General features: G+C 46.2%; 1 protein-coding gene across 2 annotated transcripts in view; it reads left to right on the top strand.

The window, feature by feature from the left end:
• The first annotated feature begins 2825 nt into the window (after positions 1 to 2825).
• Positions 2826 to 24549, top strand: part of KDM5B (lysine demethylase 5B) — a 56197-nt gene continuing 34473 nt past the window's right edge. Inside the window, exons 1-5 of one of the 2 annotated variants that reach the window (XM_041489610.1) lie at positions 2826 to 3488; positions 15969 to 16046; positions 17335 to 17457; positions 18325 to 18495; positions 23949 to 24083. In XM_041489610.1, the coding sequence (XP_041345544.1) occupies positions 3351 to 3488; positions 15969 to 16046; positions 17335 to 17457; positions 18325 to 18495; positions 23949 to 24083 (645 nt within the window). In that variant the 5' untranslated portion in view covers positions 2826 to 3350. The remainder of the gene's footprint in view (positions 3489 to 15968; positions 16047 to 17334; positions 17458 to 18324; positions 18496 to 23948; positions 24084 to 24549) is intronic. The other variant, XM_041489609.1, reaches the window with a different exon arrangement.

Genomic DNA, 24549 nt, shown 5'->3' with positions numbered 1-24549 from the left:
GAAATTCAGGGTATGATGCCCATCCAAGAAAACACAAAAGATTTGCTAAATATTCCTCCAGGCTGATGGGACTCCTGTAGTTAGATGGTGTGTGAGGAGAGCTGTGCTGCAGCAGCGTGTAAAGGGACACTCAGATGTGAATGTTCTGGACACATACTCTGTTTGGAGCTCACAGGTGGGTGAGGATGAAGGAGCTGCCAAGAACAAATCCCTGATGCGGTGAAGAATGTTTGGCTTCAGTTGGAAGCCTTGGCACTCCTCACCTTGGGCCAACCCTTTGGATGGCCTTTGCACTGTGTGTTGGAGTTCTGCTCCCTTATTTCTCACTGTCCCTGCTCAGTCCCTGCCAGCCCTGCAGCTGCTCCTGGGTTAACACTGAGCTGCAGCAAATGGGGGAATTGTGCTCACAGGGCACAAATGGAACAGGCTTGGAGAAAGCCCATCTAATAAAAGGTTAATTAATGGCAGTCAACTGAACCATGAAGAAGGAATGTCTGCACTCTCATTCCAGCAGAGGGAAATCAGATTTTCTTCCTGCAGCTTGTGCCTCTAACACTTGGGGAATTGGGTTTCTAAGCCAGACAGTGCTGTGCCACGCTAATCCCCTGAACAGAACAAATACTGCAGATGTCACAGCAGAGGGAAGATACAGAGAAGGCAACGTGCAAAAGTACACATTTGTGGTGGTGAAGTGTTTTCATTAGCGGGTAGCAAGGTTAGCAGGAAAGACAAGTAAAATGCTTGATGGGATGCACAGACCCTCGAGGGCTTCCTGCTTACCTTAAATCTCCATCTTATCCACCCCTGAGCCACTTTGCCCTCCCTTCAAGGCACCTGTTTTTTATCCCTAGGTCATCCCTTGATCTCCCTCCTCTGCCCATCTTCAGATCTTTGTAGCAAATACTTTTTCTCTTCCATCAGAAGTACCTAAGTAAAACACCTGTGTCTGAGTGGTTTTTTCATCACAGCCCCATGGGAGGCCTTTAGATGTGACAGAAGTAGCAGAAACAGTTCTGCTGAATGTGGTCCTTCAGTTCTGATGAAAGGAGTCCTCAGGGAATCATTGCAGAAATGGATTTATTTGTGGAACACCATAATCCACTGTTGTTCAAACATCCCTGCCCCCAGGGACACTCAGACCCAAAGTTTCAAAGGTAGTGTTCTGCTCCCTGCCAGAGCCCCTCAATTTTGGGATGTGCTGCAGACCAGCTGTTGGAAGATGATGAACCAGCTTAGTTTTCTCTCCAGATGCTGGTATTTGGTGATTTGTACTGTCGGGTCTCTTGGTGTCAATGGAAATACAAACAGATATGGTGCATTTTACATCTATGGTTAAAGCTCCCTGTCTAAACCTTTTTGTACAAGGAGAGGGGTATAGTGACTTCTATCAGATGTAGGTCAAACTCGGGGAAGGAAAGGACAGGAGCCTCCTGGAAACTGGGGATGGAAATTGGAGATGCTCCTGCTGGCTGAAGACCCTCCAGGGCGCCCAGAAGCTGAGCCTGCCTCATCTCCTGGAGCCACATCTGGGTGTGACTCCAGGCCCACCCTGTCCCTGCAGGGGTGGGACTGTCAGAGCTCAGCTCAGCGCTGGTGCTGACTCAGAGCTCGGCCTGGCACCGGGGCTGGCCCAGCACAGCCCCTCAGCCCAGGTGGGATGGAGAGCAGCCTGTGCTGCCAGGCTCAGAGGTGGTGCCTTGTCCTGTGCCCTTGGCAGGGACAGCCCCCGGGGAAGTGGGTCCAGCTCTTCTCATCCCCCCAGGGAGGCTCCAGCAGGGACAGCTCAGAGGGGAGGATCTCTCCCTGTGACACCGCCTGCACAAATGCTTTACAAAAGCTGTCTGCTTGCTTTTTTCCTCCATTTTTAAGTGAGAACAATTAGGTTTGTCCTAAACAGGCCCTGAGCACTTTGTACAAATTTTCGATTCACTGTAACCGTGAGCAGCAGTGGAGAGCTGACAGCTTCCTCCTCATCCCATCCCTGGGTAAGGTGTTCCTCTGCGGTGGGAGCGGCTGCGTGACATGGAACCGATTCCATGAGCATTCCTGCTGTGGCAGCGTGCAGTGGGATAAACTGAGGGCCTTGCTGCCGAATCCCTGGCTCTGCAACTCGGTGTTACTTCTCCGGCCACGGCAGCTAACAGGGGACGCTTTTCTGAGTTTTAGTGGAAATTTGAAGCCGGTAAGTGAAGTTTTACAAGAAATGACACCTTGAGCATTGTGGGCACGTCTCAAAAGTTGCAATTGTTTGTTTCATTGTCGGATGTGACGGCACCCGCGTTGGCTCCGCTCTGGACTGGTGACTTGAAGAACCGAGAGTGACTTTGTGCCTTCAGGGGCCGCGGAAGCCCCGGCTCCGGCGGTGCGGGGGTCCCTGCCGGGGGTCCCTCGGGCCCGGGGGCGGTGCCGCGGGGCCGCCCCTCCCCCGCCCGGCACCGCCCCCCAGCCCCGCTACTGGGGCCGGGACCGCCCAGTGTGGGACCCCCGGCGGGGGGAGCCCCGGTAACGGCCGGGGCGCGGGGGGGCACCTCGCGGCGCTCCCTCGGGAACAGGAGCGCTCCTTACCCCCGCGCTGCCCGGGGCCAGCGCGCAGGACAATGGCCCGGCTCCCCCCGAACAAAGGGGCCGGGCCGGGGCCGCGGGGGCTCCGCGGCCGGGGCAGACAATGCGGCCGCGCGGAGGCGGACGGCCCCGCCCCGCTCGTGACGCGACCCGTGCTCAGCCAATGGCGGCACGCGGAGAGGCTCTTTAAAAAAAGAAGCTCCGGCCGTGGTCCGCTGTCAGCTGTGCGGATCCCTCCGCGCATGTAAACACAGCGCCGGCGGCCCCGCGCGGGGGGGCGGGACGGACCGGCCGGGGCGCGGGGGGCACGGCGGGCGGGGAGCGCGGCCCGGGGGCTCCCCGAACCAGCGGTGCTGGGGGGAGCGGCCGCAGCGCGCCCGAGGCGAGGGGCCGCGCACAAAGGCGGCAGGAGCGGGGGGCGCGAGGCTGAGGCCCGGCGGGGCGGGGGACACCGGGAGGGACCCCCAGGGGCCGCGGTGAGCGGCGCTCTCTGGGCCTCGCTCTCCGCCGGGGCCCGGGTAGCGGACGAGGGATCGGCGCCGCGCGCGCCAGGCCGCGCTCCAGAGGAGCCGCCGCTGCCTCTTCCCCCCGCCCCCAACGGGCCCTCCCCGGTCCGGCCCCGGGCCCCCGCACAAAGGCGCGGGCGGGGCGGGGCAGCCGCGCCCCCTCCCCTGCCCGGGCCGGGCGGACTCTTTTCCCAGCCGCGGCCCCCCCGCGGACGCGCACGGAGCGCGGCGGCTCCGGAGATTGTTCGGAGCGCGGAGCGGAGCGGCCGCCCCGGCCGGGCCATGGCCGAGTTCCTGCCCCCGCCCGAGTGCCCCGTCTTCGAGCCCAGCTGGGAGGAGTTCGCCGACCCCTTCGCCTTCATCCACAAGATCCGGCCCATCGCCGAGCAGACCGGCATCTGCAAGGTGCGGCCGCCGCCGGTGAGTGCCCGCATGGCGCCGCCGGGAGCGGCCTTTGTGTGGGGCCCGGCCCGGCTCCCCCCGGCCCGCGGCCGCGCAGGTGACCCCGGGCACGCGGGGCCGCCCCGCCGCCCCTCAGAAGTTTCACTGGGCTGGGTCTGAGAGAACCGAAGGAAGCTACCGCTTCCCCCGCGAAGTGGCTCCTAAGTGTCGGAGCTCCTGGTGGGGGAGTCTCCAGAGCGGCCGTGAAGGGAGCGGGGGCGGGGGGCAGCTGCCCCGGCCGGGCCTGGCCTTTCCCCGACTCCAGGGGTTGGCCGGGGCCTCGCGCCCGGAGCGGCCCCGCCGAGCCCCGGAGGAGGTCCCGGGGTGCTGCCCTCCATGTTGGCATTGTGGCGGTGTGGGGCCGGGGAGACCCGCTCCCCGCAGCCCCCGGCCCTGCCGCGGCCTCCCTGGCCTCGGCGCACTTTTAGCCACAGGGAACTGTTTCTCAAGTTGGACAAGACCAAACTCCGCAGCCGTGAGTTTGGCTGGTGGCTGTGCGAGCTGAAGCCTAGACAGACATGGCCACCATTTTAGAATGCAATCCACAGTGGGAAGAAGTAGTAAGCCTTCATCTTCATCATCATCATCTCGACCGATGGTGTAATAAGCTCAAAATTAGGGAATGAATTCTGATTTCCCCTTGTTCCTCGACTCAATTTACTAAGAAATGCTGTAACAATCTTAGAACCATAGTTTTGTGTAGTCAGAATTGTTAGTTAGTTTAAAGGTATGAACACCCACACTGGTGAGGAGAGGGGCTTCTGGAAGTAAAAATCTAATTAAACAATGTGTGAATCATCTTTCTTTTGAGTGAATTGCTCTTCCCCTAAGTGGAGCGTGGTGCAAGTCTTGGGGTGGTGCAGCCAGGTAAGGCAGTTAACATGACGGCAACAGCTAGAATGTTAAACAGGCACTGGGCTCACATCTTCTCCAGCAAAGGGAGAAGCTGACTGAACAGTTTGAAGTTTTGCGAGTGAGACTTTGACTTCAAAGAAATAATGTTCAGAAACACACACTCCTGACTTTTGTGTTTTCGTTGTTGCTGGGACTCCTGTTGTGTCCATTCTTTTCCTTCTGAATTAAAATAGTAGTAACTTGCTCAGTTAGTGTATGAGGTGGCAGAAATGTTTGTAGCAGAGTGAATAATGTGAATCTTGTTGGAGAGGAAGGAAGGTGTTCCAGCTCTCTAGAGGAATAATCCCTGACTGCTGTGTGAAGATCGCTCTTGAATTTGTGTCCTGGTAGAATGTGCCAGGGCTTCTTTTCATGCAGGGCAGCCAGATGCTCAGAGTTAAGAGGGTAAGATGGTTTTTGTTACAGTCACCACTGAAGTTCTGTAGTACTTTATAGTAGATGTTTTGGAGTTTTAAGTTGCCAAATTGTCAACAATGTTTCAGCAACTGTGACCAGAACTGCTTTTTTGTTTGGTTGGGTTTCTTGGGGGGGTATTTTTTCATTTGTTTAGGTGTTTTTGATGGGGGTGTCTTTTTGTTTTAGAAACATCTCGTCTAAAAAAATCCCATCTTTCTCGGCTGCTTGTGTGACAAAACCAAAAGCTTATCAGAAAGCTGCTTGTAGGTGGTTATCTGTTGGAGATCATAAATCAACAGCCCTCCAAAGGACTGAATTACTCACTGCAGCTGCATTTTCAGCCGCTCTCATCTCCCCTTCCTGAAGGGGCAGGTATTGCACCAGATATTACACCAGGCGTTGTGCCTGCCTGGCCGTGTGATCAGCTCTTTGAGCGCATTTAGAAGCAGGATGAAAATAGTTGGAGCTGCTGAGGGCTGAGCACGGGTAGTTCTGTGGAGCCTGGCTTTGGGAGAGCTGAGCTCCCATGGCTTTATCTTCCCTGGATAATGCCTGGGATGACTTGTGAAGTGCGTGGTTGGTTCAGCGGCCTGGAGCATAGAGGGAGCTCTTCCAAAGCGACCAGAAAACCCTTTAAGTTGACGTAGTTCCTGGCCTTCCCCCTGCGATCAGGAGCCGCAGTGAATATTCAGTTATTGTTCTTTTGGTGTAGTTGAGGGGTCTGTAATACCGTGAGCTAGAGACTGTGCTGCCCTTTGCACAGCAGTGTGTGTGTTCCAGCTGGATGCCTTGTTTGGTGATGGCTGAGGTTTGGAATCTTCCTGCATCCAAGGGAATCTCTTGCCGGCGTGCGCAGTCTGGTTACGTGCCGGGAAGCAGGTAGGCAGCACCATGAACTGTCAGGATCTGTGCCGAGAGAGGAATTGAAAACTTGATGGTTGGACTGGCATTATTTTAGCTTAAACTCTGCTGTATAGTTATCAGCAGCTGAATTTGTGTTTCTGTATATGAGCAGCAGAATGGAATTATGTTGTGTGAGACTGGTGGTGCCCAGCTGTAGCTTTTACACTTGCTTATGAACAAGTCCTTGCTCCAGAGCTGGCTTTGATGCTCCAGCACCTGAGCATGCACAGGACAGTTGCCTGGGCTTTGAAGGACCAGCAGCAGGGCTTTCTCTGGTCCCTTTCTGCTGACATTAGCTGGGAACCAGGTGGGCCCAGAGAAAACCACACCTGCAGTGGCCTGTTTAGTGAGGAGATATTGAGGTCGCTGATGTGCAGAAGACATCTGGGTAGAAGAGAAAGGATTCGGGGTGATCACTGCATGCTCACAAGATGAAAGAACATCCAGGAATATAACAGGAGGTGCAATTTCTGCATGGCAGTTTCCAGTTGAGCACTCACAAGGAGTTTTCTTCCCCTTCATTCCAGTTCAGTTTGTTCCAGCCATCACCAGTGACTGAGTTTTGCTCTCATTTGGGGATTCTAAGATACTGGTGGAGGGTGCAGCAGTAACCAGCTCACTGGCACTGTTCTCTGTGGCTTTTTGTCAGCAGTGTGGGGTATGAGTAGAGAGTCCCATTGGCAGCTGAGTGCTCTGATGGGGGTTGTTCCTGGTAGTGAATGAGCTGCATAAAGTAGAGATTTAAATTTGAGTCTGTTGCAGATCTGTGGGGGAAGGGGCAGCTGGATGCAGGAAAGTGGGTGGGGTACAACTTGCTTGCAGTCCATCATGTGCCATCTTGTTAGAATTTTCTTCTGTGAACCAAAAACATCTTTCATTAGCATTTCTTCATTTAAACAGTATCTGATAGTTTGGAATAAGTTAAGTTTACTCCAAAACTTGCCGTGTCAAGTGATGGACTTATATTCTAGAAGCTTGTGATAGCTCTGCAAATCATGGGGGGCATATAGGGGGTCAAATGAAGAATTGCTTGAGAATGGAGTTGTTCTTCAAGGTAGGTAGTTAATAGTAATTAGTGGAAGGAAACAGTCTCACAAATGTGAAGCTTAGATTCAAGAGTTAACGGTAACATGTGGAACAGGAGTGGTATCAAATGCTCCAAGCCTTTCTTGAAGATGGACTCTTCCTTCATTGCATTGTTGCTTTGCTGCTGTGAAGAAATAATAAATAATGATTACTTAAGCCTTACTTAACGTATAAGTGCTTTTCAAAATACACAGTATTGTACAATGTACTTGAAACATCATAACTTTCCCAAGGCCGAGCATGAAAATTGAGAACATCCAGGCTAAATTTCATTGCTTTAAGTAATGTGAATATAGAGAAGTACTGTTTAGGCTTCCAAGTAACTTAAACCAAGCACTTAAAGATTAGAAAGTCTGTATTAGCAGAGCTGGAATTTTGAAGGAATTGACACTGGAGTTATTGAAATTATTGACTGTCAGTTTTCAGTAAATCCTGGAATACTGGTGAACTTGAAAATGGGGAAAATTAATTTCCTTAGTGGTTTACGTTCTTTGGGGGTGCAAGAGTTGACCCCCTCTAGCTCCAGAGTGGAAGAATGTCTGGAATAGTCCTGGAAAGGAACTTGGAAGGTGATAGTGTGGAATACAATTGTATGGGCACTGATGTGGTCATATTAGTTTTATTTTTTTTCCATGATTCCATGTATTTGTGTGTTATTGTTGTCTGAGATCTAAAAATTGTGTTCAGTATTCTAATTACAGAAATGACTGTTGTGCAAAATTAATACACCAAATCACGAATTATTTTAACTACTAATGATTGTTTGTAATGAAGGATCCCTTTCTAATGGTGTCTCGTAACCTCAAGCCAGGGGTATGTAATTTTCCTTACAAGTCTAGAAGAGCAAAAGCTGTGATTCTGAATGGCGTTATGGTGGTGGCTCGTTGCTTTAGAGGGATCCCAGTTGCCCAATAAACAATGAATATTATGAAACAGTAATCACTTAAGTAGGACTCAATGAGAAGGTTTACCTTTGGAACAAAGGAGCATAGAGCATCTTAGAGGAGGAAGGAGTGTAGAAAAATGACTGTGGATCCCTGTGGAAAGCAGTGTAATGGTGGAATGGGAGCTCTGGGTAAGTTAGTGCATGCAGCTCTGGAGTTTCTCAGTGATAAATGGGGGGATTTTACCTCTGTGGCAGCACGAGAGTAGAAAATTCTGCATTCAGGATCTCGCACTCATTGGAGGATTTTAAAAATATTTGACAACTGGAGAGGACACAGGGAAGCATCAGAAAAGTTCGGCTCATGAAATAATGAATTTTGAAATTTTCAACCTTAGCAGAGCCTGAATGGTTAAACCTAAAGGCTCAGGGCTTGGGAGAAATGGACCTGCTCCTCCAGGAACATATTTTGAGGAGCAACATTGATTTAAATGGTGTTTAGACCTCTTAAGGTCTGTTTAGGCTTCTCATTCAGCTTGATTTATTTTCATTTTTATGGAGAAAAAGAAAACACAAAACAAAAAACCAGTTCAGTTTTGGAGCAGCTTGACTGAGGGTTCTGGCAATCTAGTCCTGGAGCCGTAAAACAAACCACCACTAAAACAGGAATTAATGCAGAGAATTGTGATACTTTGTCTGAAACAGGAAGTTGATGGTGATGATCCTTCAGATTTGATAATACACAGAGGCTCAGTCAGTTGATTTTATCAAAAAGAAAACACAGAGATAACTGAATTACAACACGTAAATGAGCTTCAGTGGGAGAAACCTGAGGTGCTGCCACGTCTGTCAGTCCTGGCGAGCCGAGCCTGGGCCCCTGGTCTGGCTGAGCAGGGGCCAGGCTCAGGTGAGTCAGGAAAAGAGCATTTCTGACTGAGAGGATCAGCTGGAAGGGGAAAGTGGAGGATGGAAAGTGGTGGATCTGCTGCTTTCTGGAATTTTGGGCTCAAGAATGAATGAAGTTTTGGGAGGGGAAGAGATATTTTAGTGCTGAGGTTCCTGTTCCCCTGCTGTCAATTCATGTGAAGAAAAATAGATCTGCTACCAAAGGTCGTTAGGAAATATTGGCTTTAAATGAGGAACGTGTCATATTCATCACAGGGTTTGTGTTGTGGAATCAAGTAAATTCAGAGTAGGTTGTTTACCAATCTCTAATTAGCAAGAAAATATGCAAAAGAATAGTTCTTTTTAGTTTATTATTTATTTTACTAATGGCAGTGGCCATGCACAGGGCTGCTGTGGTCACCATGAGTGGTTTCTGCTCTTCAGAAACACTGAAACATTGTGGTAGGCTTAAAAAACAATAAGAATTTCCTTGCCTTGCCTCAGTTTCTTTCAGTGAGGGATTTTCAACACACACTCTTCAACTCATTGAAAATTCAAGATGAAACAATTTAGTCCAGACCTTTCCATATGGGGCAAGAATAACATAGGTAGAATTTCTATCATTTTTTGTTTAACTTAAGATAGCTAATAGCTGAAAATTAGTTTAAAACTAAACATGGCTCCCTTGCCCACAATGAAACAAAAGCTGCCAGTGGATGGAAGCAAGCCATGCCATGTATCCATTAGGACATGCTTCCTTTCAATCCCAGGTGGCTGGGATGTGCTGAGGGAGAATGCTGTGTCCATGTCCAGGAGACCAGGTTGAGTGTTTTTAGAAGTCAAGAAGAACTTGTGGGATCTTCCAGCCTGCTGTCCTTAGGAGTGCCTGAGTGGAAGGTCTTCCTGGGAGGAGGTGCTTTACTTGGATGGTGAATCTGAGCAGCTGGAAAGGGAGGATGTTGTGGAGAGCCAGGGCAATGGATGGTGGGAGCCACAGGGAATCCCTGGGCAGCCGAGGCTCTGCAGCTGCTTGTGGTTGAGGCTGGTGGAGTTGTCCATAGCTGTTCTGGATAGCTGTGAAATTCAGGTCTTTTCCTAATCTGATTACATTGGGAGTGAAATTGAGGTTTGAAAGCTTACAGTTACAGGTCTGAAGAGGGTATGGAATAATTGCAAGGACTGTGATGGGACAGCCTGAGGAAGAGAGTGCGCTGTCTGTGCTGATCACACACTCTGGGAATGTACTGGGGATCAGAGCAAAGGTCTATCCATGATCCTTCAGATTTGATAATACACAGAGGCCTTGAGGGACCTCTGTGTATACAGTGTGCCTCAAGGGGAGGTGGCAGCAGTTCTTGGGGTCTGGTGCCCTCACATACCCACAGCTGGGTCTGGCCCCAGCCTGATGGATGCTCTCTGTCAGGGTTTTGGTCAATGCTCTGAAGTGAATTAGGGGTCTGGGATTTGCTGATCCCAACACCCCATCCATCCCCAGCTGTACTTGCAGTGCTGGTGGTACAGTGGTATCTGTTCCTTGCATGCAGGTGCCTCCATGGAGAAGAGCCTAGCATCTGCTGTGTGTGAGCCCAGATGCCTGTTGTGTTTAGAGGTTCAAACCCTGTGTCTTTTCTGTCCTCTCTGCCTTTGGGCCCCAAGGAGAAGCCTGCCCTGACGCTTGAGAATCATCTCCAGCTTACCTGAGCCTTTATTTCTCTCCAGGTGTGGAGCTGGCACAGAAACACTGGAATCTGGAGAGGTGATTCCCGCTGTACACTCATTTTCATTTGCTGTGGTTCTCAGATGGGAAGGATCTGTGGTTGGGTCTGTTCTCCCTTGCTAGTCTGCAATACATGACAGAGCCCAATTTTGTCTCAAATAAGAAATGCTCTACCAGGCTCCTTTTGGAGAGTTGTGCACATAAGGTGGGTTAGTGCACCCAGGGTCCCTTACTGGCAAGGAGGAATTCAGGGGGTTTGATGAAAAAATCTGCACCATTCAAAACGACCAAGGAAAGACTGTTCATCACAAACTGGGTTAGCTGATGATTGGAGTTTCCAGCTGATGTTAGCCTTTAACAGGGTCACAGAGGGATTAGTTCCCGTTAGACAGGAGCTTTGTGGCTGACCCACTGCCGGCTGATAATGGGTTTGTGTGGATTCTGCCATCTGAGCTCCAAGTGTGTTTTTAATGTAGGTATAAAACCAGGAGACTGAAAGGGACCTCCTGAGTCACCGAGTGTGCTCCCTTCCTCTCAGAGGCAGCAATCATGGAACACCTTTGGCAAGGCATGATCATAGATGTGGGAACAAAGAATGTAGGTCAGGCTCACAGGGTGGGCATCCCGGGAAGCGGGGAATTGCTGCAGTTTACTGAATGAATGTGTTTCTCTGACAAGAATTGCTAAGATATTCCCTTGGATCTTACTATGAGCTGCTGTCTAGCAAAATAATGAAAGAGCTGTCTTTTTTTTGTGTGTCTGACATGGGAGAGACTGCAAGTAAAACACTACTTACAGTTCTCAAAAGATGTTGAAAAAATATAAGAGACTTCAGAAAAAAGCCCAAGGAAAAAAACTCTTTTATTTGCAGGACTGGAAAGCTGGTTCTGTAAAGAGAAGGAAAAAGGTATTTGTTTATTGAAAAATGTCTTGAAACATTTCTGCCAGGAAGGATTCAGGAATAGCTGCTTTGGCAGCCAGTAGACAAGGGATTTGGTTATAAAGGACATGAGGATAAGGGAAGGAAAAAAGCTGAAGCCAACTAACTTGTAGAACAGCTTAGCAGGGAGGTTGGTAATTTCTTGTTCACTTGAATTCATAGGCGTGGGGGTGGTTAAATTTTAATTAGTGAGTTTGGGTGAGGTGCAGGTTTGCCAGCTGAAATGCAGTGCTCTGAAGCCTGACATCCCTGGAACAGCTCAGTTGGGAGCTGGAATATGGGAATCACAGAAATAATTCTGCTGACCATTTGTAGTTTGCATTACTGCTTGAAATATTTATGTGATCCTTACAGCATGCCTTCTGCATGGCTGGATTTGTCCTTTAAGTTTATAGAAGAGTTTGGAATTTTGAAGTCAGTCTCATTTTTGCCTGGATTTGATGACAGGTTTATAACAATTGCAGGTTAAGGTGAGCATAGGATTTTGTTTGTCCCTTGTAGGCTTATAACAGTCAGGAATGGACAAGAGAACACAATAAGTCATTTCAGATGTAGAGTCCTGGTGGAGTAAGAACTCCTGTTTTTTTTAGGAAATTGGCATTTTCTTGCTCTCTGTATATACTTAATCTTAATGCTCGGCATGGCTGTTGGAAGACACTTCAAACTGAACTTCTTAAGCTTTTTAAATTAATTTACCAGTTCCTTTGAGGAGCTGGATTGAGAGGGCAAGTCTTACTGATTCCCAGGCATGAGCTTTAGGGAAGAGGGACTGGAGAGTTGGGGATGGGGGCTGGTCTCTTCCCCAGCAAAGCTGCTCATGTGGCTCAGCAGCTTGGTAAGTGAATCCTGCACAATAAAGCTCCCTCTCGTGGTGCTACTGCCTTTCCAAGTGCATAAAGGCGTTTCTGTCTCACAGAAATGTCTTTTCATGGGCCTGTGAGCATCGCATTTGGCTTGGTAACTTGTGCTTCAAAATGTGTCCAGGATTTTTGTTGAGTAAATAATGCACTTATTAAAGAAGGGTTGAAAGTATCTTGTTTAGGACTTGAGGAACTTGCCATACTGTGGAATAGAGAAAGATAAATATTAGCCTTATTTGTTGTATCAACTTCGAGTAGTTTGGATGCTCCAAAATAAACTTGTTGTGACTTTAAGTGATTCGGTGACAGTCAGGATGGACTGTCTGTTATACCTGCTCTTATTTCTCCAGATGGTGAATGGCTGTGGGTCTGCAACAGTGTCTTCTGACACAGTTTGTGTTCAGTGGGATGTATTGTAGTGTGTTTGTAAAGCCAGGAGTGGTTTTATGATAATCTAATGTGATATATTATGTATGGCATTCTTTCCCTCAGCTCTGCCTGCACTACTACGGCCACATCTCAAGTCCTTGGTGCAGTTTTGAGCACCACAGTATAAAAAAAGACATGAAGTCACTGGAGAGCATCCTAAGGAGGGCCATGAGAATGGTGAAAGGTCTGGAGGAGGAGCCTCATGAGGGGCACCTGAGGTCACTTGGTTTGTTCAGCCTAGAACAGACTGAGGGGAGACCTCACTGGGGTCTTCAGCATCCTCATGAGGGGCAGCAGAGGGGCAGGTACTGATCTATTTCCTCTCATGATGTGACAGGACTCATGGGAATGGCTGGAGCTGAGAGACATTTAGCTTGGATGTAAGGAAAAGGTTCTTCCCCCAGAGGGTGCTGGGGCACTGAACAGGCTCCCCGGGAAATGGGCACAGCTCCAAGCCTGTCTGAGTTCAAGAAGTGTTTGAACAACGCTCCCAGACGCTGAGTGGGATTGTTGAGGTGTCTGTGCAGGGTCAGGAATTGGATGTGATGATCCTGATGGACTTGGTGGTCCCTTGCAACTCAGCATATTCTATGATTCCTGGGTAAAACCTCAGAAGCTGGAGTCAATCCTGTGTTGCCTCTCATTAAGCCAATTTACCATCACCCAGCAGAAGCTCTTGCAAAGACTTTCTCCTTGCTGAAAATTAAACACTTTTAAGGCTGTTAAATGTTTGATTCTGGCTGATGAGCCCATCTGCCTGATAGGCTGAAAAGTCACCTTCTGAAAGTGCTGTTGAATAAATGGAGCTCCCAAAGCTTCTCCTTGAGAAGCAGCTGACGTGCCATCAGGGCGCCTTGGTGTGTGCGTTGGTCATTCAGTCATTGGTAAACTTCAGAGCTGTGGGAGCAGGAAATGCCTGTTGTGGCAGCTTGTCTTGTCTGGAGTCATGTTACTCTTCCAACACAGTAGGTGACTGGTGCTTTGCCAGAGGCACCGTCTTTGGCCAAACAGGAAAGACTGTCCCCAGACATGCACCAGTCAGTAATAAATAGACACATGGATATCATGGAGATAATCAGGTAATTCTGGAGCAGGATGTTTCGCTTGCCAGGCTGTGAACGAGGTGTTTCTGTAAGATCTTGCACATAAACTTCCTCATTTGCTTCCATAAGCAGAAGGGGACTAGCCAGCTCTGTGCTGTCTGACATAGACTGGGTCTGTGTCTGCCCTAGGCACCCTTGGAGCTGGATTTCTTTAGTCTGAGCATGAGCCAGAGCCTGTAGGAGCAGGTAGATCCTGTTCCTCCTGTTGTGCCCAGTGGCAGGCAGGCTTTCCTCTGGGTTCTGCCCAGAGCAGCAGCCTGTGCCAGCAGACATGTGGCCCGACCAGAAGTCTCCTGTGCTGTGCCCTCCCTTCCTTGGCTTCCCTGATGTGTTGCCAGTGCAGTAACTGCAGGTGATGGGCCTGAAGTACAGCCTAGACTGGTGACAGTTTCAGAGGTGGTGTCATTGCCTACGTGAGCTGAATTCTTGCCCCTGTTCATCTTATTCCTGGTTCTTGCCCCTTGCAGAGCCTTGTTAGAGGGTCTGGTTTGGGGTAATGCACAGTCCACCTGGGAACAGTCTTGGCTCACTGCTTAGCAAAGCCAGAGGCAGCACAGCGCTCTTGGTTTCATTTACTCTCAGTCTAAGCAAAGCTCCCTGCAGTTCTTCCTTGGGCAGTTTAATTCAGTCCCCAGTGTCTCAAGGGTCCTGTGTGTCATTGCCACTGTGTCCCCTCTTGGTCTCGGTGCCTGTCTCCTGTCTCCCTGTCTTTGGTACAGAGCAGACTCTGGAGTTGTGACTCATGATGTAACCAGTTGGTTCAGCTTGAGAGTCAGATTTGTCCTGTTGAAGTACAATACTTCAAATCCTGCCCAGTTGTTCCCAGTTGTACTTCTCATCTTACAGCTTGAGGGCCCTAAATGACTCATCAGACAACAGGATATTAGAAAAGAATGTCAGCTCTCTTCCTCAGATTTGGTGGTTTCATTGCATTTGGTTTTCTGGCGTAGAGAGTAGGCAGTCATAGAAGGGTTAGTGTTATCAAGTTTCTCTTTGAGCACCAGGCAGTCTTGTGGCTAAAAGCAGGAAAATAATTGAGAAATGTGTCCCACTGGTCAAGGATTGAGTATTCTCTGGATAATTTGTCATCCTGCCCCCCTACCATTGTCTAATTTCCAATTCAAATGTTAATTCCAATTGGCATTGTCAAGTTGTGATGTGCTGCAAGTGCCTTGCAGGATCAGAAAAATTCTATTACTGATTTTGAGGTCTGGATTAATCAATGCAAGCGTGGTAAAATGTATGGATTGATGGCCCTCTTTGCTCTTGAGCTTCTCCACACTCTTGGTGAATCTTGCTCCTTGTTTTTTTTGTAAGATAATTGCTTTGGAAATAATGTGTGATTGGTTTTAACTCCAGTTTTCATGTTCTCTGTGAATCTAAAATAAAAAAATACTGTGTTTATGATGCTGGTCTTACTTCAGTTACCTCAGTCACCCAATACTGAAGAAAGGTTTTTGTTTTCCTGAAGCAAAGCTCTGTCTTACTCCACTGTCAGTAGCTCACTTGTGCATTATCTTCATTCTGTAATTAGTGATAATAAGATAACTTTATATATAATACATTCCTGTCAAGTTTAAATCAAATCTAATTTGGTTTTGTAAAGTTGTGTATTGCCTAACCAAGCGTGTGCAGTAGATGTCAGAGATCTAAAAGATAAAACAGCTTTATAGTTGTGTTTATAAATAACACTTCAATTGCAGATACTTTATCAAAGTAATAATAATAATCTTTTTTTAAATTGGTCATATTCCAGCTCTTCCTGAATGTTTGCAGCCAAGGAAATTGTCAAGCATTGGCACAGGTTGTCCAGGGCAATGGTGGAGTCACCATCCCTGGAAGTGTTCAAAAGATGTTTGGTGTGGCACTTGGGGACATGGGTTAGTGGTGATCGTGGTGGTGGTGCTGGGTTGAAAGTCACACTCAATGATCTTAAAGGGCTTCTCCAGCCTTAATGATTCCATGGTTCTGTGGAGGCTTACAGTGCAGGACGGGTCTTCAGTTCCAAAATGTAACTGATTTTGCGGTTCCATTGTCTGTTTTTGAGGCACAGTGCAGTGTTTGAGGGGTAGACAATGGCACTCACTCCGCATGTCTCACCATTGCTGCTCTCTGGACTTGTTCCTGGTGAGGGGATTTGGGTGTCAGCGCAGCCCTGGCTCCATGACAGGTTGGGCTGTGACTGTCGAGCCCCCTCTGCACCGAGTTCCATCTTCTGGCGGGGCTGAGGAGGCTCTGGAGGCCACTGGAGCCTCTTCATGCTTCGGGCTCCTCTGGCTTTGACTGTCACAGAAACTCCTTTCCTTTTCATGATCTTTTGATGGAACCCTTCTGTTTTCCAGGACTGGCAGCCTCCATTCGCGTGCGATGTCGACAAGCTTCACTTCACACCGAGGATCCAGAGGCTCAATGAACTGGAGGTAAACTGGAAAGCTGAGCAGTACTTCTGCTTCCAAATGTGTCTATGTGTTTTTGGGAGGTGATGTTTGCCAGAGTTGGCCATGAGCTGACAGTACTTTGGACCACAAACAGCAATTTTTAATTAGCATGGAAATTCATCTGTTTCAGAACCTGGTTAGAAACATTCCAGGCATAAAAGTAATGTTAATGCTCATTAAAGGAACATAATTTAGGACTTTTCCACACAGGTGCTTCAAAGTAGTTAAACTGTCCAGGGCCATAGATCTGTGTCTGTATTTTGTACTCATACAGCATCTTTCAAAAGGAAAAGAGATTAAACACTTGGAGTGCTTTAAAAATAGCCAGCCTTTTGGAAGAAACAATTGCAAAATCTGGATTCAGTTTGTGGAAATTTGCTGTTCACAAGCACTTTCATTCACTGCTTCAATGAATTGACACTAAAGGGAAGTGTGAGGAGTCCTGCTTGGCTCAGTGCTGGTACCATTTGGGATGATGGTGACTCTATGATTATTCTCCTGATTCTTGGTTTTTAATACCCTGATGTGGTCATGTGAAGCGCTGGGAAAGGGCTCAGCTGCTGGCTTAGAATGCTAAGGGGGTGATTTGTGTAACCACAAGCTGTTCAGAGCTCCCTGGAGTTTGCAGACAAGCTAATCTGTACAGACGTGGCCAGTTTTTACCTTAAGATTAGAAAACGTGCTGAAAATAAAATATGTCGAAATTTAAGTTACTGCTCTTACATAGCAGCAGTGCAGTGATCTAACTGTGGTAATTGCTGTGCAACCAGCCAGACTTTCCCTGCCCTGACCCATTTGTATCTTTAAAAGTGAAACAAATGCAGTTGTGAGTGAGAAGGGATAACAGAAAAAAACTTGTAATGATTAAAAAAACCCAAAACTTATTTATTTTTGGCTTATTGCAAATAAACCAAATAGTAATAAACCATTGCAACGATTAATGTAGTAAATGCAATAAATCCTGACTATGCAGCTGGTTTAGGGAGCTTTTTGCAGTAATAATTTACTGTTTGGCTGTTCTCCCAAAGTACTTTTCACAGTGTAGTAAAAGGTAACAAAAGTGACTCAAGGAAAGATGCAGATACCATTAATGATATATGCATTATTATCTGAATTTATTTGTCTTCAGATGATGAGAGGGATAAATGCAAAGTGACTCTTGCAGAGGGCAAAGCTGGGCAAGCAGCTCCAGCTGCAGTGCTGTAAACCTGATACAAAACCTACATCTGCTTTTAGCATGCAGTTCACTTGTTTGGTTGGTTGGTTTCAGGCCCAAACTCGTGTAAAGCTGAATTTTCTGGACCAGATTGCAAAATTTTGGGAGCTTCAAGGATGCACACTGAAAATTCCACATGTGGAGAGGAAGATCTTGGATTTATTTCAGCTTAACAGAGTAAGACCATTATGGAAAAATGGGTCCTGAAGAGCTGCTTTGTTACCTCAATTCCTGGGATGGTACCACAGGGGGTCAGGGGAGGTTCTGGGGTATATCTAAGCTGGAAAAAGTATTCCTTTGTTTAAGCTAACATAGCTAATGGAACAGTAAGAATAAGAATACATTATCAGGGAAAGACTGTAAGTAATACATTATCATGGAGGTTTTCCTGTGAGCTACGAGATCACCTTAAATTTACTGCTCTTCTTTAAAACTGAGCTTGAGTATACTGGTCAAGAATAAACTTAGGCTTAATTGGAGAAAGTTCCTGAACAATGACAAAAGTGAGAGAAAAAATTTTTCCATTAGAAATATGGAAGAAAAAAATCAAATTACTTTTAGGATGAAACTTGTTTGACTTGTGGAGAACTTCATGTATACTGGTAGTAAGAGATGGGAATCTCCAATAAGATATAGTCTTTCTCTTTTTCTTTTATGTTTAGGGCAGTTTTTATTGGGAATTTTTGAGCTTATTTTATAGCACTTGTTCAGTGAAAAGAGCTGAGTGTCCTGTGCTAGAAAATTGTGTTGGGATAAAAAGTGACAAATTGCAGCCAAATAAGTTTTCAGAGTATGCTGAGTGACTGCACATGGAACACAGGTGCTGACTTCTTTGTAAAGCAATTCAACAGCTCTGTAATTCCTGAATAGGTTATATGTGACATATTCCAGTTATTGCCTTAAAACAACTTTGATGTTGTGTGTGGTTTTTTAAATCTATATTTTTGTGGCTTAAAATATCAATTGGGATGTTGTCCTGCCTTTTTCCTTGAACACTGGTAGTTTTACCATTAAATATGTGACCATTTTATTTTCACTTTTTAGCTAGTTGCAGAACAAGGAGGATTTGATGTGGTTTGCAAGGAGAGAAAATGGACCAAAATAGCCACGAGGATGGGCTTTGCTCCTGGCAAGGCCGTGGGCTCGCACATCCGCGCGCATTACGAGCGAATTCTCTACCCCTACAACTTGTTCCAGTCGGGGGCGAGTCTCCTGGTAAGCTGTGCTGAAAGCAATGCTCAGTTCGTGTAGCAGCCAGTCTGGGAAGGTTCTTTTGGTTTCTGGAATGTTTGTGAAGCTGCGTGTTGTGCCTGGTGTCATGCAGGTGACCACATGCCGTGCTCAGCAGTTCAGAAAGCCATGGGCAAACTTTTCATTAGAAGTGAAGTTTTTAGCATTAGTCCTCTCAGGTAACCTCTGACTCCTGTTTCCAACAGTATCTGTTGGTATTCTCTCTCCTAGTTTACCAAAGCCTCATGATAAGTGTAATGATTTCTGTAAGGCCAAGTACTGCTATATTCATGGAACATTCCAGGTTATCTCTCTGCTACAACAAGTGCTGTGGGCCTGAGTGGGCACATGCCTAGAGTGACTGAGGGACTGTGCCAAGCCATGGCAGGCTTGTGGCATGTTCACTAAGGGGGACAAGTTGCAGAAAACTTCCTGGCTGCTGTGGTGATGTTAACAGCATGACTTGGGATATTTTTCTAGCTTAAATCTTCATTCTTCCTTGTCATCAGTCTTTGATTTGGCCATTAAACCAAAATTCAGGGTTGATTGAGAATGGAGGCCACATAATGTCTAATGAGGAATAGGTCTGATCTTTTAGGGCAGCAGTCATTTATTTGGAAAACCAAAATTGGTTGCAGTTGCCAACATCCGTTTTTATTTCTTTGAAATGCTCTTTCCGTGATGATCTTTCAAAGACGGGAGTGCTGACCTTTTTTAAGCAATAAATGCCCTAATCCTGTTACAAGCAATATCTCTGTGTACAGAAATCAACACAGGCCTTTACACAAAGCTACCAAAATGAGGAAGGGATTTGATGTAAGTCCAGAGAGGTTAGAATTAGACTTTTTCTGTAGGTAGTGACAATCACTTCTCAGTGAAGAACAGCTAAATTCTGCTGGCTCTTCAGAAAAAAGGGGTCTTTTGCAAACAGGATAAGAACAAAATAGAGTTGAAGATAAAAATCTTCATGCTAAGGAAACTGCTGGATCAAAAATAATTTGGCTTCCCTCAAACATTCATGTTAGGTAGTGGAAAGCAGCACCATTTTCTAAAGGCATTTAATTGAAAACTTGGCATTTGTATTAGGTCTGAAAACCGTGATTTCTTTTTGGGTTTTTATTGAGCTTGTGTGTTTGTTACACCTGTCTTTGCTGCCATATTTTTGAGGTGCCATTGCAGAGGGAAAGATCTAATTTAAATTGTAAAACAGTGAATATGGTACCATAGTATCCTGGGAATAGAAATTTCCTGAGAGTGTCTGTCACGCAGTTAACACTCACTTCATGATTTGCTCAGTATTTAACTCTTTTAGAAGAGGAAAAACCTCCTTAGATGAGGACATGCTTCATTTCAAATGACTTTTCAAGCTCTGTCTTGCAATGAGCACTTGACATCTGTCCAAACTGATGTGGAGGCAGTTCTAGACAAGTGATGCACGTAAGGTTAACTTATTTTTTAGCTCCTCCCCTCCCCAGGCAGTTAAAATATTCCCCTCCTATATGTGGCAGACACAGATTTTTTTAATGACCTGAGAGAATTCACAGAAGTAAGTTGGGTTTAGCTCACTTTTCACTCTAATTTGATTTTTTTTTCCTGACAGTGTTGTCTTTCAAGTGAGTTTGTTTTACAATACATTTTTTGAGTATCATGTCAAATGAGATTCTTTTTGGCTTCCTTTCACATGTTCTTATTAAGTGGTGCTTACCCAGATGCTTCTTGTGTAGGTGTCTGTGCCTGTGTGTCTGTTCAGTGTTTTCCTGGTAATCTAAGCACCTGAGCTGTGTTTTTGGAGAAGCTGTGGCTGTTCAGTGTGACAGCTGTCAGTTGGAGGAGATGTGCTTCCTCCTTCAAGCCTGTTAGAGAAGCTCTTCACGCAGCTCTGGTGATCAACCAGACAAGATTACTGCTTGTATTCATTGAGTCTTTTGATATTGTTTTTCTTTATTTGGTAATACTTGAAATTGTCGTTGCCTTCTTTCCTGCAAAAGCCAAAAATATGAAATTATGTAGTTCCCACTAATGACTCTGCCATAACTTTAATCTCTTCTAGATCTATGTGTAGCATTATCTGTTTGTGTGGCTTCAACACATGTTAAACTGGCTTCAGGAGTTATTTTGACAGATATTCCAGCTGGAGATAGTTCTATCTACATGGTGAAATAACGAAACTCTCTGGAGCTGTTCAGAGGGGAATAGACCGGAATAGCATGTTTTCATTAAAGCTCATGTTCAGTCCAACAGCAAAAATTCCTTAAACCAGCCAGTTTCTAATACCCAAAGCAGATCTCCACAGGGGGTATTTGTTTTTCTCTTATTTTGAAATTGGACTAGACAGGCCTTGGGTGTCTCTAGAGTAGTTGCAGTGAACCTGTAGGCAGATAATGGTTCCTGCCACCTGTACCTCTTCTTCCCAGCTGTAGTAACTGTGTGTCATCCCAGAGTAACACTGAATGCCTAGAGGGACAAGTGTCCCCTACATGAACTGAGGTATCCAGAATCTTATGTCAGTGCATCTTGTGTGGTGCATTGCCCAGATGTTTCATGATTTAAAGTGCAGCTACATTTTGGGGGCCTGGAGGTGGTCTTACTTCTGTTTTTCAGTGAATCCAGCTGACTCAGTAATTGTGCATTTGGTCTCTTTTCCAAACTAAGGTTTTAGTGGCTTTAGTGAGATTCATATTTCCAAAGATTTATATGTGTGTGCCTCTGATAAAGATATTTCAATGTAAGATATTTCTCTGGCATCTTCATTGTTGCTGGAGAACAGTGAGCACCTCCAGAGCTTGGTGGGGTTTACCCTTCATGGATGTGTAGCAGGGGTAAACCAGTTATGTTCTGCAGGTACAGGGTGCCTGACTGACTGGCTTTTGTGTAAATTACTACCAGTTTAATTACTACTAATAAATGTCTAAACCTGGAGGAGATGAATTGTATCCCTTCCCCCCCACCCCAATCTTCCTGAAGGCCTTGTGACCATTCCTGCATTGTCCTTTGTCTGCTAAAGGAGCTGCTCCTTTGTGGCTTCAGCTGATGGGTTTTAACTTGCTCTCTGTCACTGCTGAGAGTTCAAGTATCATGTGTGCAACCATCTTGTTGGAATATAAGGAGATCATGGTCAGAGTGTGTGGGATGAGCTTCTGGGGAATGGTTGATAGAAGCACAACCTCACCAAAGCCTGGAAGAGGGAAGGACTGGAGAGATGGCAGCTGTGTCCTTGGTTGGAGCCAGTTGATCGTCAGTGTAGGAGTAAAGGAGGGACAGAGGAGTTCTCATCCTTAGAACTTAACAATTCCAGGTGTTCTCTTGGTACAGCTGATACTGTGAATGAACAACCATTCCATACCACTGCCTTTGCCTCGGGTTAGAGAGGCACTGGGAAGTGTTTGTGCCTAAATAGGTGGTGGAAGATCATTATTTAGGAAATGTCTTCTGGTGTTTTTCAAGGAACAGTGAGTGCTCTTTTTTGTGGGGTTTGGGGTGGTCTTTTTTTCTTTGTTTGTTTGTTTCATTTTTTGGGGGGGTTTTGTGGGTGGGTTGTTTGGGGTTTTTATAGTTTGGATTTTTGGGGGTTGTTTTGGTTTTTTGGGCTTTTGTTTGTTTGGTTTGGGTTTTTTTATGTTTTGGGTTTGTTTGGGCACTGCACTGAAATGAGGCACAATATGTTGGTTTTCAAGGTTTTCTCACACTTTATTTAGGAAAAGCTGTTTACCTTCTAGATCTTTGTTTTCAAGAACCATGTCCTCTATTATCAGAAGCAGTAGAAACTTTTTTTTTCTGATAATTTTGGTTTTCACATGAGGAAATGAATGATTCAAGGACCCAGATTTTATCGAATTTCTTTTCTGTTCTCCCATTTACAACCTTTTCCTGCTCATTTGCTCTTTCTGCTTGTCAATTTTCTGTTCTGAGAAATTGTTATTTTTTGCTATCTTCCACTGATGTTGATGTCACATCATCTTCTTTCATCTTTGGTAGATGCCTCATCCATGGAAACATTTAAGGCCAGGTTGGATGGGTCTCAACCTTGTCTAGTGGAAGGTGTCCCTGCCCATGGGGCAAGGTGATCTTTAGGGTCGCTTCCAACCCAAATCCTTCTGCAATCCTGTGATTCTGGTTCCAGTGGGAGCTTTAAGGGACCAGGCTCTAGTGAAGAGGCAGCTGCACTGCTCTGGGGCTCCAGACTCAACCTTTGAGTATCAACAGGACTCACTGGTCATGTGCATGAGCTGCAAAGTTGAGTGGTACTGTGCATTTAATACTGAAATTAAGTCAACTAATTTCTTTCAGAATATAAAGCTAGAGTTTACAAAGTCTAAGACTAGAGGCAGTCTGAAACAAACAGCAGTTCTGGAGGTTTCTTTGGTCAGTATCACAGATTGTCTGTGGGTGATGATTAATGACATCCTGCCTCCCTTGACTGATACTGCTTTTTTGTTAAATACATTGTTTTTTAGCATAGACTTCACGTCTAAAATAACACTTTTTTCTCCTTTTCCCTGCCCCCCCTTCTGGCTGTCATTTGTTTCTGAAAGTCTGTTTTCTGTGCTGTCTATAGAATATCATCATCCTCACACCACTGCAGTGGTTCTCTCTGTCCTTTACTGCTCTCTCTTGCTGAGAAAATGCTTGTGATGGGAACAGACTAACGGAACTGGGGAAATGTGGATCCAGCAATTTCATGAATTACTTCCTGGCAACATGAGATTTTTTTTTTCTGCCTGTAGGATTTGTTGTTTACTCATTAAAAACTGTTACATTTTGTCTGCAGTTACTGAGTGTTGTGTGGCTTGACAAATGGGGAATTGTCACTAATTATTCTGTTTCTTGCCAGAGGTATGCACAGTTTTCAGCAATTAAGTGTGTTCATTCAGCAGCTTGAAAGAACTAAAACTGTTCTTGCATCTTTTCCCTTCTGCCCTTAATTCAAGCAGCAGTTGTCCTCTCCAAAACATGGAAAGAAGGGAGCTCCTGCAATGTGTGTAGTACAGAGCTGTATTTCAGTTAGGACAGGGATGTTTGATAGGTTGTAATTTACTATTATATTGTTCTGTGTGTTGGCATGACAGCCACTCAACCTTAGGACACTTCAGCAGTTCCAGAGTGCTGGTGATCCAGTCTGCAAAGCCCCATCTGCCAGAAGAGCTGGGCTTGGTATTCCACACTGAGAAATGTTTGGTGCTCATTAACACTTAAAGAATGACTTCAGCTTTATTTAAGATCCATTATTATGGCTATTGCAGCCATTAAACTGATGAGAAAAAGTGATCTTGTGCCCCGTTTAGATAAGTAATGTTACCATTGTCATACATGCTGCTTATTAACTCAGCACAGGAATTATTAGGGCCTTGTCTGTGTTCTTTCCATGAGCCAGGAAATTATTCTACACGGTTTGTATTGCAAGGAGAGGCAGAAACAAAGTAATCAAATTGTCACTTTAGTGCTTGCAGAAGCCAGATCTGAGCAGTGACACGAAGGACAAGGAGTACAAGCCCCATGACATCCCGCAGCGGCAGTCGGTGCCGCCGTCGGAGAGCTGCCCGCCCGCCCGCCGCGCCAAGCGCCTGACGCCCGAGGTGAGCTGGGGGGCAGGGGGCTCCCTGAGCAGGGCACTCTGTGTGTGTGCTAAGAACAGCTGTGCCAGAGCTACCTAAACGTTTAGAAATCATTAATTATGGGTAAGAATTGTCTGATACTTTACCCAGTGTGTTACTGAGGTTTGGCATTCTGGGACACTGCTGTGGGGGCTGTTGGTGACCGTGTACAGCAGGGTTATGCTTTCAGCATGATGTAGGTACTGTGGGGCTCTTAGATTAAAATACAGCTGACAAATCCTGGAAATGAAGCAGCTTTGATCTGTTGTTCCTCCTCCTTGTTCTCTAAATGTACCAGGAGGTTTCTGTACATCTGTCATGAGTTGAAGCCAGCTATTAGAGTGGGGAAGATTTTGGTTATAACATTAGCATTGTTGTAATTAATTTTTCACTCTTGAGTTCTATCAGTTTGTGTTAATTTACCCTTTCAATATAAGGAAAAAATGTA

Source organism: Pyrgilauda ruficollis, unplaced genomic scaffold (genome assembly GCF_017590135.1).
Source record: "Pyrgilauda ruficollis isolate IOZ18807 unplaced genomic scaffold, ASM1759013v1 scaffold95, whole genome shotgun sequence".
Classification (NCBI taxonomy): Eukaryota; Metazoa; Chordata; class Aves; order Passeriformes; family Passeridae; genus Pyrgilauda; species Pyrgilauda ruficollis.
Note: the sequence above shows the minus strand (reverse complement) of the source record. Positions and strands in the feature narration are given on the sequence as shown.